At 36.3% G+C, this 15,109-nt stretch overlaps 1 protein-coding gene and 1 pseudogene across 37 annotated transcripts in view; both read left to right on the top strand.

Moving 5' to 3' along the window:
- Window positions 1-15,109, top strand: part of DTNA (dystrobrevin alpha) — a 330,024-nt gene that overhangs the window by 246,992 nt on the left and 67,923 nt on the right. For all 37 annotated transcript variants that reach the window (XM_016153937.2, XM_016153946.2, XM_036229943.1 and 34 more), the window contains 2 exons: window positions 6,774-6,859; window positions 12,975-13,129. In XM_016153937.2, the coding sequence (XP_016009423.2) occupies window positions 6,774-6,859; window positions 12,975-13,129 (241 nt within the window). The remainder of the gene's footprint in view (window positions 1-6,773; window positions 6,860-12,974; window positions 13,130-15,109) is intronic.
- On the top strand, window positions 9,347-9,893 carry LOC107515302 (annotated as a pseudogene).

A 15,109-nucleotide genomic window follows, 5' to 3' on the forward strand; every position in this document is an offset into this window, starting at 1 on the left:
TCTATGTTTGACGTATCGTACCTCGCTGAGCCATTTGAACATCTATTCCCTCTGCTGAGCCCCCACCCCACCCCCAGCACTAGGAAAGGTACCACAGCACTATTTTAGATGGATAGATATGAAATAATCCTATAACTCTGCCAAAATCCTTCTGCCTATTAAGTTTTAAAAATGATTCTGATGTTTAACGTGAGATGTACTTACAAAGTACACAGCCATTTCTCCGTGTGACAACAAAACATATTGTTCAATTCTGAGGCTATGTAGATGTGTGAGAGCAAAGAAAAAAAAGATGAGTCATAGGAAGCTAAATGTTCTTCTCTTTTTTTATATCTATATGGCTAAAACTAAATATTTTAAATAGTGCTTATGTGGTTTGGTGATTTTTTAATTTACACATCAAAATTCTGGATATCCACAGAACGTTCTCCTCTAGTCACTAAATTTTGAGGTAGAAAATATTTTTTTCCAAGATTCCTACATGTTGCTAAAATAAAATCTCTTCTGAAGAATTTTCACAATTGTAGATGAATTGAACATCTTAAATGTCACTCATCTTTCTACCGGACTTATACTTCAGATGAGAGGCAGTGAGATTTCGTAGCGGTAAGAGAGACATGTCAACAGTACTGGTCCCTTTCGTTCTGGAGAAACTCCTGGCAAACTCACCTGGCCCGGTGCTATGAGAAATTTTTTTCCCTGACCTTTTGCTAACATTATGGACAGCTCAGAGAGATGCCAGGGCTGAAAAGGGGTTTCTGTACGTTCATATGTTAATTTCACTATATCAAAAGCAAGAGTAATTACGTATGTGATCACGTCTAAATTCAAGGTATCACATGACTGTACAATCTAATATTAAGGGCCATTAAAGTCAATCTTTGAAATTTTACTCAAACACTTAGTATTTCTCAATATAAAACTTAAGTGGTAAATCAGAAAGTTTGTTTTCCCTTCTGTATTCATTAATTTAACTAAGATATACATTACGAGTTTGCTATATGTGCCAGTAGGTGCTATGATAGGCTGGGGATGAAAGTTGAATAAGATGAGGTCCCTGCCCTTTGTAAAAATGTGCTGTATTAAAATTAACTGGTTTTTTTGTTTGTTTGTTTGTTTTACTTTTCTCCATAATAGACCATGAGTAAATATCCCCAGCCTCTTAAGCATTGCCAGTAAATATCTGAGTTACTGAATGAGTGATACTTATGAACAAAATAATCCCCAGATAAAGAAGCCAGAGGAAAAAACAATTCTCTGTTAATTAAACCACTAGAATGTATGAGAAAGAGCAGTTTGACTGCCATGCCTTTGCTTATCAAAAATACTTACCAAATGTTTTTGTAAAATATGTTGGTAAAATAAGAGCTTCTGATTTTAGTATTCTTAAAAAGAGAAATAATCCCTCCAGCCTGTTCAAAAAAGAATCAGTCAGAATTCAAATCTCACTTTCAAGAGCTTGAAATTTCATGAGAGGATCCTTTAACTTCAAACAGGAAACACTCTTGGCAATTTGGAGAAAATTTACATTCTATTCCAAATTTAGCCTGGCATTTCAGACCTATCTGTATCTATTTGTTGTTTTTCCTTCCTGTCTAAAGCAGATTTTCCCTCCCCAACAACTTTTCCCTGAATGTAATATCTTATTAGTTTTAAAAAATCTGTTTGTCTTTTTGAAAGTCATGGAAAATTCAGCCTAGGATAATGCAGTTATTCACTTTTTATTATGATGAATCAAACTTTGAAGTAATCCGTGTTTTTAAGATAGACACTTTAAAAATCTATGTATTTTAACCAAAAGGTAAGTGCTTCCTTGTTTCCATTTCAATCAGTTAGCCCTCAGAAAAATTTGAAAATTTTTAGAGTGAGAAAACAAAGTATAAAAGGGAAATAAAAGATTTAAAGAAACATTGAATGGAGCAATTTCAATTTGTACCTTTGATAATCTGTGTGTTCTCTTAAAAACCCTTTTAGGTATTACTTAAATACCAATATAACAATTTAATTGGGTATTTTTTTGACATCAAGCTAGAATGGGAAATAAAGTTTGCACAGGCAAAACCTTCAGGGTAATTGGCTTACAAATGGACTATATTCCATTATGCCAAAAAACAAATAGTGGGAAAAAAGAGCGAAGTATGCATGACACATTGTGTTCTTGCTCTCCAATGAAAGGGAAAATACCAAAACAAGTAAAATCTTTACATTAGAAATAAAATTATTCTTTAATAAAAAAATGATAAGCTATTAGCAAATATCTTTTTAACCCATTTCCCATTTGCCCTGAGAATACTCACCGGAGGTGCTTGTGGCTGTAGCGTTTACCCCGAGATAATTCACAGATTACAGTCCTAACCTTACCTCCAAAGTTCACCATAATATCTCACTTTTGATATTATTTTCATATCGCTCCACTATAACGATAGTCTTTGGAAACCAGTGACATCATTCTGTTTATAGCATTCTGTTTTTAGTAGAGGTATTTCCATTTACAAAATTTAGTAATTCTCAATCACTGAAAATGTCAAATCCTAGAAAACATAGCATTCTTATGTGTGATGTTAAATTTACACTGGCAGCAACTGCACTTTCTTTTTCTAAACAGGAATTAAAGCTTTTGCTGTTACCTTTTATGCTACTGAAAAATCAGCAGCACTAGCAGCTTTTATTCACAAAAAAAATCTTATATGGTCATGTCACTGATTACTGGTTCTAAGGCCACCCCAAAAGTCAGTGCTTCTAAATGGATACACGGTGTACTATACACAGTACTCTCAACCACATCTGGCTCTGTTACATGCCAGTAGAACTGCACATGAAATTGAAGATCTGCTGCCATAGTTTTTTATATAAGCCGGAAAATAACATAGACTTTTTCTAATGCTCTCCCTAGTATTACCCATTCGGCTGAGGCCATTTGGCCTGCAGCATTAGGGCCAATCTACGTTTTTCATCCTCAATACACTCTGGCAGGTCTGCTTCCTGAGTTGTGGCCAACAGCCAATATTCCATATATTTAGTTTTACTACTTTATTCCTAGAGGCATTGCATGAACATACTTACTTTGTAACAAGATGCCGCTTTCCTGCCAGTTTGCATAAGACTCCTGGGAGCTTCCTGTTATCCATCCTCATAAGCTTAACTTTCTAATTCCTAGACACTTAAGGGATTTCACTGACTGTTAGTGAATCAAACTACCCTAAGGATGGTTTGTAATGAAAGTAGCTCCATTTGGGATGTCCCAACTTCTCCCTACTGCTTGCTTCTTTTGTTAATGAAAGGGGCCAAGGTGACCTTGTTTAAGTAATAGCCTCTGTTAGGGAATCTTGTCAAAGGCCATTAGAAGATCTGTCCCCCCTCCCCGCCCCCCCCCCCGCTCCCCATCACCCCCTCCCTTTTCTTCATCCTGTTTTATCTACTGAAAATGTTCTTTAAAAAGAACCATTTGTATTTAAGTCTTTGATCCCCCCATTTTCCGTTGTGGAGTAGCTGTCTCCACTCATTTTTTAAACTCCTTAAAGGTTTATCGATGCCAGGGCTGAGCAAGGTCTGAGCTCACCCAGTGTTGGTGTGCTTACCAAGACCTACATTCATGCATGTCCCCTGAATCTTTCTTCCTGACAGGGGTCACATTGGCAGTCTAGCACAGTAGCTTGCATAACAGTACATTTCGGTGGCCTAATTTCACCCTTGAGTTCCTGCAAACCTCTCATTGAGCTGCCTTCCACTTGGTGATTTATCTAGATTTATTATGTCAATTTGGCAGAATAGCTCTGTTACAACAGCTGTTGGATTTAATAGCATTAATCTTGCATTTCCAAAAATACAAAATATACATATATATACATGTATATATACATATATATACATATATATTGCATTTCAAGGAACAATACGGGATGGACAGTATCCCTATGATCATTAAAAGCTAAAGTTTAAGAATTCACTCGTGAGCTATCATTTTATCCTTTGAAGATTGCTCTATTCCAACATCATCTGTGGTCCATTCTCTTCCTTGAATTAAATTGTTCTCTCTTATTCATTGAAAGAAACTTTCATTGTTCTTGAAGTCTCATAAATAATGCTCTTCAATTTCTTTGTATTTCAAAGACACATTATAGCTATATTACTCCTATTCTTTCACACCTCATAGACTTTCCTGTTATTATTTGAATCATGTTTCGGCTGAGGAAGAGAAGCTAACTCTTTCCTAAAATGCAATTTTTGATAATTCCAGGTATTCATGCAATGAGAATGCTGGGGTCTTGGAATAATTTTGAACAAGGTGGTTTTTATGAAAATTATTACATTTTTATTATAGCTGCTTGCTCTAAAATTAATAAACAACTTAATGAATGGTCGTTCAGAATTCTAAGGGCACCTATTATGATTAATGGTCGTTAAGTAATATAATAAATTTATTTTTCACTAATTCTGTGTGAGACAAAGTGCAAGACACTAACTCTGTGTGAGACAAAGTACAAGTAACTCAGAAGATGGATCTCTGCCCCCCAAAATTTCTCAGTGTGGATTCATATGCATACATGTAAATAAGCCAGTCATGGTCATATAGTGTGATAGGTGCCACATAATAGGTAAAGATGAAGGAGAGAGCGATTGCCTCCACATCAAGGGGGTGGGAACTGTTTTCAGAACAGAGTGAATGATGCTGTTGAGCTGTGTCCTGATGACTGGGAGAGAGAGTCCTGGGCAGATCATGCTGGGAAAGGGCAAGGCCATTAAACAGTGTGACTGTGGCATGGAATGCACCAGAAATGGTAGCAGATGAGAATGGAGAAGGCATATAAAGCTAGAACTATATCCTGTAGGCTAACAGCAGCAGTAAGGATTTAAAATAATGAAATAATATGGCCAAATTTGTGATATGAGTGTACCAGCAGAGAAATCATTCGAGATATTATTACACTGTTAAAGCAAGAACTGATGGAAGAAATGGCAGTGGGAATGGAAAGATGGGAATGGGTTCAATATATGGTGAAGAGGTGTATTTGAGTTCCTCAGACATTTGATCAGGGCAATAGTGAATTGAGGAAGAGCAGGATTCATTTTTGGGTAACTAGGTACATGATGATCCTAACAGCCTGTACCTAACTGTAAGACGAAGAGCAGGTCAGTAATAAGATTGACCTGGCTATTAGAGGAGAGCTCTGTAAAGATGATAAATTCTATTTTGAGTACACTTGGTTTGACCTGGGGTATCCAATTGAAGATTTCCAATAAATAAGTCTTGTGGGCAGGCTTAGAAATATAAATGAAAGAGCCACTAGCATAGGAACAGTCAGTTTTACATCCTACCTAGATCTTTTTCAGGTACTATGCTAACAATGACAGTGGCAAAGATGAATAGCAAATGATCTCTCTCTGAAGTCTAGTAAGGAAGAAAAACACAACTGTTTATTCTATCTTACTCTTCTAATACATCAGCTCTATGAATCTTATTCATATAAATGATTTATTCTATATACTAAACCCTTACCAATACAGATTTTACTTACCTTTCAGCCACATTATTATTTTAAATAACTCTTTTGATCATTCTAAAGGGTAGCAACTACCAAAACAGTGAATTACTAATATGATACACTTTCTGATTCCAAGGATATAAGAATAAACAGTTTATTCCAGCTGGAAAATCATTAAGCTTAAATATTATACTTCTTACAGTATGCCCTTTACATCACATTTTGTGAAGGGCAAGTTAGTTATACCTAGTATATCAATGAAGATTTGGCAGCTCTAGTGTCATTTCGGTGAAAGGAGAATGATTCAGAGCTCTTATTTTTGCCCCCTTTAAAGTACTAGGACAAACAGACTCATGGACATGGATAATAGACCAGTGGTTACCAGAGGGTAGGGGTAGGGGGAGTAGGAGGTAGATGGGGTAAAAGGGGTCAAATATGTGGTGACAGGAAGAAATCTAACTATGGGAGGTGAACACACAATGCAACATATAGATGTACACACACACACATATGTGTGTGTGTATATATATATGTATATATATATATACATAGATAGATAGGTAGGTAGGTAGGAAGGTAGGTAGGTAGGTAGGTAGATAGATAGATAGATAGATAGATAGATAGATAGATAGATAGATAGATAGATAGATACGCCTTACTGTTAAATCGTACACCTGAAACACTGGATTTCGTTAACCAATGTCACCATAAAAAGTAAATTTAAAAAACATTTTTTAATAAAATATAATAAAGCACCAACTCCATTTGAAAAGTAAATGTATGACATAGTGTAGTTGACTTGTGGGAAAAAAATGATGGGTGAAAAAAATGTATGGGGAAAAAGTCTCCATAGTTACCCTAACAAAATTTGGTTCCCTGACCCAAAAAAAAATGTATATTCTGAAGTCTTGTTTAAATACATTAATAGAAACATGAAATCATCATTTGTGAAAGTATTTTATGGAATCCAAAATGAAAAGCATGCTTTGTAATTTTAATCCATAGTTAAATGGCACATATCCCTCTGGCTTCCAGTCCATGCTTTGAGAAGTTTGATATATATAAAGAATAACTTGAAGATGCCACTATCTCTTGAAAAAAGGAAACATTGATTAGACAGTTTTTTTGAAATGTTTGAATTGTATTCACAGCCTTTTTTAAAGTGGATGTGGTCACATAATGCATGCAGCTACAACATCTTATGAATTTTACAGAATAGAAAATGTCAAACCTTGTTACTGGAAGTTCTCTAAATAGCATCTTTTTTTTTTTTCTATTATCATTAAACAGGGAAGGCCATGGCAAAATTTCAGTATTTGCTGTCAAAATGGCTTTAGCTACATTGTGTGGAGGGAAGATCATGGACAAATTAAGATGTAAGTTACTCTCTGTGTCTCTCTTTGCTTATTCTTTTCCTACATACCACATTTCCTTCCCCACCATTCCTGCCCCATCCCCCTGCCTGTCTGTGACTTTCCGCATCCTATGAGAGCTGTTAGAAATATGATCTTCATTGATCTTTGGATTTTGTCATAGAAATGTTTTCATAGTAGATAAATGTTAATGAAATGAATGTTATCCTTCTACTTACAGGTTCTTTATTATTTATAACTTGTTCAACATCACCAACTAGACTCTGATATTAAAGTAAGATACACATTCTTTCAAGTTCCTTGTACTGTACTGCCCTACAGGCATAAATCCATCATCATAGGGACATGAAGGCTTTGTTCAACCACCTTTCTTTTTAAAGTAATCTAAAAACCAAAGCTCCCAGCACGTTTCTTCATTCTTCTCAGTGAGAGCTGATCAAATCACTAGAACTCCAGCCATTTTTAAGTAAGCTTTGCCAGGGCAGAAGCATAGTAACTGCATAGAGACACTATGGACTGAGAACTAACTAGGTACCAATAAACACAGGATAACCACAGTACATCGAGTGACTATGAGCCCTTTAAGTACCTTTTGTCACTAAATGTGGTAGAGTTTTTAACCAACAAAATAGTGGGAGTTTTTTGGTTGGTTCACTGGTTGGTTGGTTGGTTCATTCGTTTTAGGTAAAGATGCTGACTCAGAAAGTTAAAGTAAATCACATAGCTAAAATGGTACCAGGATTTGAACCTTGACTTTTTCCCCCTGTACCAGAGGTTCTCAAGTTTTAGTATGTATAGAATCACATAGTATGTATGTATGTATGTGATTCTATACATACTAAAGGGACTTTTTAAAACATCAATTTCTGGGTCCTGCTCCCAGAATTTTAGATTCAGTAGGCCTACTGTGGGGATAGGGAGCAAGAAGTTTCATTTCTAACTAGTTTAAAATGATGTACGTGCTGCTGTTTAAAATAAAAATTTCCATTTAACCCTTTCCCTTACCCAAATAGTATGAGTTTTGTTTATAAGGCTGTGTGAGAAAGAACACTGTTGTGAGAAATGGGAGTCCAAAATTGAAAGCCTGGCTATGTGACTAATTTTAAACATAGAAGTCTAAAGAAACATTTCCAAATACTCATTCAATGTTATATCAATAAGTACATGGGGAAAAGGTCCCATTAAAATAAGTTTGAGGAAAACTGAGAGAATCAATGTTCTGCACTTCAGAACTCAGAGCCTTTCATGAACCAGGTTAATTCTGTGCTATCAAGAACCCAAGAGCTTTCCATCTTTCTTCTCAGCTTTCCTCAGTGTCAGATTTTATCATTCTCTTGGGGAGAGTGGGTATAGCTGTTTCAGGAGTCACATCTCACTCCAAAGTCTCTTTGCTCAGGGAGGCATCATAGGCCAATTGCTACAGCAGTTACTGATAATAGGAAAGGGATAACCTTGACAGTCATAGAGTAGTCCACTCTCACCTTCTAGCCTAAGAAGGGCCACTGCTTTCCCTTAGCTTAGGAAGAAATTTGAGGCCAACAAAAATGAAGGGAATGGTTGTTGGGTAAGCAAGGAACAATGTCTGCACAATTACAAAGCTCAAGATATAACTGACGAGATCTTTAGTTCTCTTGCAAGTCCATGAATTCAGAGCAAACAATGTAACTGCTATAGTGCTTTTTCCTCACACCATCCTCATTACCCACCAAAAAACCCACAAATGGTGAGCAAAGAATGCTATCTTGTTGCCAATTCCTCTTCAGTATGGTAGAAGAAGTAACAAATGCATGAGTCCCATTGGAAGTAAACTGTGTTCTCCAGTCTGCAGAAATTAGCTTCATGGTATCACAAATTCTGTAGAAACACAGATAATGTGATCACAATACGTTATCTTGCCATCTCCCAGAACTGTGGACCTGAATAACAGGCTAATGTGTCCCCAGTTCTCTGGCTAAGGAGTCACTCTTCATAGAATTAATCCCAGGAAGGTAATTTTAATAGTTCCAGGTAAGTTGGTTGAAAGCGATTTGACCACAGACTATTTAAATGAAAGTAGTTTGGCTAGAAGAACCTCTCCAAAATGTTAATTAGTCAAAAATGAACATTCTTAGTCACCAGTGATAATTATTGACCAAATGAGCAAACACGAGCAAATCCACCCACAGAGAGCAATGGCTGACTCTTGGTGAGTGGGCTTGTGGGTGTTTTCTCTAGTCTTCTTTTGCCAGCTTGCATTTAATAATAGAACAGGCAAAGTAATGATTTTCTGCATTGCTTTTGTAATAAGAAAAAATAAAATAAAAGGTTATGGAATTTCTCAGGGTTTGAGGGGTTTGTGTTCCCTTCTTTTAATTCTGATTCATCATAAGCCTATATGCCAGCTGTGCTTGTTTGGCAATTTTTTTTGTTTTGATTTTGTGCACAGAAATGAAGGATGTTTTGTTTGTTCCAACCAGCCTTTTAATGCTGGAGAGCACAGGGCAAGAGTAATTGGCTGGCAATAAATCAGAGGTTTTAAAAAGCGAAAATGGCTCTTTCTCGGCACTGCCTAAGGAGGTGGTGTCCATCTCCTATTCAGCATCATGGCTGCCTGCCCTCAGACCCCACGTGAAACCCAAGATCGTGAAAAAGAGTACCGAGAAGTTTATCTGGCACCAGTTAGACTGATTTCTCAAAATTAAGCGTAACTAGCGGAAACCAGAGGCATTGACAATAGAGCGCACAGAAGATTCAAGGGCTAGATCCCGACACCTAGCATTGGTTATGGGAGTAACAAGGAAACAAAGCACATGCTGCCCAGTGACTTTTGGAAGTTGCTGGTCCATGATGTCAAGGAGCTTGAAGTGCTGCCGATGTGCAACAAATCTTACTGTGCTGAGATTGCTCACAATGTCTCCTCAAAGAACCGCAGAGCCACTGTGGAAAGAGCAGCCCGACTGGCTATCAGAGTCACCAGTCCCAAAGCCAGGCTGCTCAGTGAGGAAAATGAGTAGACAGCTTGTGTGCACATTGTATTTGTGTTAATAAAACCATAAAATTCTAAAAATATATGTAATAAAATTAATAAAAAATGAAAATGTAGAAAACAATAGAAAATTTAAAACTTTTTAAAAATCTGCTTTAAAATGCATTAAATGGGACAGCAACCACTATTTCCAATACTCAGAGCCGCAAGGAACCAATATACAGGGTGTTCATCACGCACCTCCTGGCAGCCTAGGATATGAGGGCATGCCCTGAGGTCATAGGACTTGGCAACCTAAACATAAACTGACCTAATACACTCTGTCAAATTATTCTTGGTCCCAATATAGCCTGTTGTTTTAATGAAATGAAACGCTTGTTTATATTTCTGCCTTGGGACCCCTGGGTAGTCTTAAAGATCTTATGAAATTCTGAATCCAGTGCTATACGCCTGGCATGCCAGGCACTGTTCTAAAGCTTCTGGGAAGGGCTTGTTTTGTTTTTGCTTAAAAGACTACGTTATGGCGAACACAGTGTATTTGTTGAGTTTCTATTACTGAACCGATTGTTCAGCCTCCATGCCTACCCCCAGGGTAATAATTCTAACTCACTGGTCTACCTTAAATTCTTCAGTATCTCCCCCAACATCTTCTGGACACAATCTAAACTCCTTAGTAGAGCTTTCAAAGCAATTCATCTCCCACCATGCCCTTATGTGTACGCAAGCCCCTGGCACAGTGAACCGCTTCAAGATTTTTTAATGCGTCATGCGTGAGCATACCAATGCACATCCTGACCCAGTTTCCTAACGCCTGACTAGCCCCTCATTGTCATTTATTCTTGGCTCGGATATCACCTTTGTAAGAATATCTTCCCCAACTCACTACTCCCTCTGAGAATCCGCTCTCCGAGCTCCTGCTGCATCCTGTACACCCTCCTATTTCCATATTCACACTACCATGTTACAGTATGATGATGTCATATGATGCATGATGTGAGCATGTCTCTGTCATCCTCAGTAGACCAGGACCTCCCAGAGGGCAAGACTGGGACTTCCTGATTTTTCTGTATATTTCTTGCTTAGCACAATTTCACACAATTTTGTATGTGCTAAGTTAATTTTATTTGAACGAATTAATGAATGTAAAATCTTCTGCAGTATCTACCATTCCATGGTACTGTGGGAAGTACAATGGTGGTTTAGAGGATAATTTGGAACATTAAAGAATAATTCCAGTGGGGAGGCAAAGCCTAAAGTAAACGACAGAAAAATGTGATTTAAATTTAATAATAAAAATAGCTAACATTTCCTGTGGACTAGATGTCAGGTACTATTCTGCGTGCTTTAAATCGCTGTGTTTTTCACCTATTAACTAATATAATCCTGGAAATAGCCCTCTATTTGATATACGTACATGTATATTACATATTAGAAGCATATTATGTATGTATGTGTATATATGTAATATATGTAAAACAGAGGGCCAAGAACTAAGGTACAAACACATATTTTGTTAGCGTCCTCAGAGTCCTTTCATTTCTTTTGAAAATCCTGAATGGCATTACCAGTCACTTCCCTTTAATCCCAGTGACCTAGCCCTAGTTTACCTATTGCTTTACAAAACTTCATTAACATAACTTAGTCTAATATTAGCTTCAAATTTATGAAAGATCATTATTGGTACTTCTGCTTTTGCTCTACTTAGAGATGTTGTCTAAATTCTTTCAGTGTGAGATTTGAAAGTCCTTATTTACTTTTGAAAATGTGTTCTGACCTAGAAAATCCAAGCCTAGAAGATCATGAGGATGATCCAATTTTAGTTAATCAACCTGCTTGAAAACAAACAAAATGGCAGCTCTAATAAGAAAGTCTATTATTTTTCCTATTATTGAGTTCCTATAAAGAATTTTTTGCTGTAGTAGTATGAGTTTTTCCCCCTTTGGCACTTCCTTTTTTTTTTTTTTTTTTGACTAGTTCTAATGAAACATAAGAGATAAAATTCACTAAGTAAACAATATTGTGAAGGTGGATGATAACCACATTAATTTTTGTTGCTCAGGTAGATTTCTGTAGCCTCATAATTGATAAACTATTTGAAGCACAGTGGAAATCCTTTATAACTGGAGTATTTAAAGAAAATGAGAACCAATTCACACCCTGAAACATAATTGAATAAAAGCCTGTAACATACCGAGCATCTGACTATAGTGTAAAAACAGTATCTCCGGACTATATTTTGACCTTGAAAACTTAAGCCCAAAAGGAATAGAGGTAGCACATTGAATTTACAACAGTTTATTCCAGCAGCCGTGCTAGCCTAGTTACAATCTAGCATGGTGACAAAATATACATTAGCAAACCCTTTTATTTCAATCGTGTTTTCCACAGAGGAATTATAAAATACCTTGGGAAATTATGCCATTAATATTCATTAAGTGCACATAGTGGTGGAAACTAAAGAACAGAGGTTCAGTGAAGCCACAGTCTCTGCTGAGAATCATCTCAGACCCTGACTTTACCTCATTGATCATCCACAAGGCCAGGCTTTCTCTTTACTTATATGAGTCAAAAGACCCTTCGCTGTAAATCAGATGCCTTCCACCCAGAACACTGTGATTTGTAGAAAGTTTTCTGCTTCTGTGGGGAGTTAATCAAGTGTTTTCATTACATCCTTATTCCCATTGTGTCTTTCATTTTTCAGTATCTTAAACTAAAACTCAAAACTTTTAATGATATCATAGATGAGTAAAGAGCTAACTAGCTACACACACACCAATGCTATAGTAAAATTTTCATTGTGCATTTCAAATGAGGTTAGCATATTTCTCATGTACACAAAATCTTCTCCCATTGAGTTATATATGAGTGGATAATTGACCCCAAAATAACAATATGATGTTCTCTTATCAAAACATGCTGATTTTACCCAAATTACTAGTTAATACAATGGGCCAGACTCATCTACAAAGACACAACAAAGAAAACACCATACCAAGAATAGGTCAGCATAAAAATTACTTTTTATATTATTCTTTCATAAGTATTATTTATTCTGCCACATTTTTTGTTATTTGCAGCAGATATGTCGAACTGAAACAGTAGGGAATTTTTATGTGATGAATATATAAATATCTTTCCTTTTCCTTCCATCAGATATTTTCTCAATGATTTCTGACTCTAGTGGGGTGATGGTTTATGGACGATACGATCAGTTTCTGCGAGAAGTTCTCAAACTACCCACAGCAGTTTTTGAAGGTCCTTCCTTTGGTTATACAGAACAATCAGCTAGATCCTGTTTCTCTCAACAGGTAGGAAAGAATGCGTTTAAAGAACTATCTTTCAAACAATGGTTGATCTTCTTCTCATCTCACTGCAAGTCACAACTTAGACAGTTCTTTTTCATGACCTGTAATGTACCTTCCAGCCTCTGACAAATGACCTGTGAGTCAGTAACAAAACCCAATACACCTGGATGATAATAATAGGCAATATTTACTTACTGTGAGCCAGATACCATGCTAAGTTCTTTACTTGCGTTGTCTAATTTAATCATTATAACAACCTTTAGCCTCAGTATCATTATTATCACTACACTCTCGAAAGGACTGAACTGTGTCACTCAGCCTCACATGAAACACAGGTCTGACCCAGCATCAGGTTTCACTAATGTTTAGCAAAAGAGACAAAAAAGGATGTGGCACATGTCACATCTCACTCTAGGAGACCCAAAATATGATAGACATGGCTACCTAAATCTCCTACAACATGATACATTTGGGACTCAGAGTGACATGTTTTAACTAGGGCTTTCACTGGGTAAAAGCCCAGGGGAAGCTGCTTAGCTTCGGGCACACTCCATGTTTATATCTTCCTAGTCATGTAGGAAATCTTCGTGTCTAGCACCATTGTCCAGCACAACACGGTGGTAGTTTACCAATCCACAAATTGCAGGATTATTTCAAATTTTTTTTAAAATCCAAACTAACCAAGGATGTCCTCTGAAAAGATCCCTTTAATAAGAAATCAGTGCATAGCAGCCAGTACAAAACTGCATTTACCATCCAGCTAATAAACTTAATCAGTCTGTTCATTTGGTGATCTAGGAGGTCAAAAGTATATCAGGTATCTCAATAGTCATGGATTTATGTAGAATCATAAATATATCCATACATTCAATAAGAGAGGGACGGTTTGATACAATAAGTGCTAACTCTTCTTCTGTGGCATCTCCCCCAGGAAGTCTTTCTGACCCTTCCCATGCCCCCACACCAAGATTGGCTTAAGGTGCCCTATCTCTGCCCCCAGTTCTGAGAAAGTCTAGGCGATGAAGTTGGAAAGAAGGAGGCCTAGGCGAATGGATTTGTGGTCCTCTTTTTATTTCCCTTTTGAGTTGGTGATATCAGAATGGATTTATTCACCAAGTCCTGCTGATTTTACCTTCTAGAAGTTTCTCAATTCTCTTCCTTCATCATTATCTATCATCTGGCCTATTGTATTAAGCCCCAAACTAATCTCTCTGCCTCTGAATTTATTTGTTATTTGTACATTTGTTGATCTTAGGTAGTCGTGTATTGTAGAACACTTAGTAAATATACTAATGCTTTAGAATTTTTCACATTAAAAACTAGGTATAATAGGACTTTATTTAATTTATTAGGACATATATTCAAAAAGAATTATATAAGATGTTGACATTGCTCAAAATTCCTTTTGAAATATCCTATAGACTGTCACATGATATAATTTTGTATATATCCTCAATGATGAGAAATTTATATATGTTAAACTCGTAATAACATTTTTTTGACTTCCAGGAGTGAGTTTTATGATGAATGGTCAAAATGCATAAGATTATTTGAAGTGCAAAAAAAGTCACACATATAAAAATAATGAGACCCATTTATTTTTTGGGCTTTATAAACTAGCTATAACAGTAGTATGAATGATGAAATTTTTTAATTTTTTAATTGCTTCATTGGAAAAAGAACAAGCAACTCCAAGTGATTGTTTTGAAAAATAACATTATTTTAGATACATAAATTGTGGTCACTTTTTAACAGATACTGCCTCATGACATACTTTACATAATTTATCTTTAATAATAATGTTGCTATCAATCCTACAAAAAGCTTAAAGTATTTAGTATTATGAGGAAAGGCTAAAATCATGAATAGCTGCTAATAAAAAAAAGAAGATTAATTAAAAGGTACCAAAAGGGTTGTTTTGTGAATTACAAGGACAAGTATAAGGGGTAGCCCTTGAAAAGGCACTCCAGCTCTTCAGGACTG

Source organism: Rousettus aegyptiacus, unplaced genomic scaffold, assembly GCF_014176215.1.
Source record: "Rousettus aegyptiacus isolate mRouAeg1 unplaced genomic scaffold, mRouAeg1.p scaffold_m13_p_12, whole genome shotgun sequence".
NCBI classification, from domain to species: domain Eukaryota; kingdom Metazoa; phylum Chordata; class Mammalia; order Chiroptera; family Pteropodidae; genus Rousettus; species Rousettus aegyptiacus.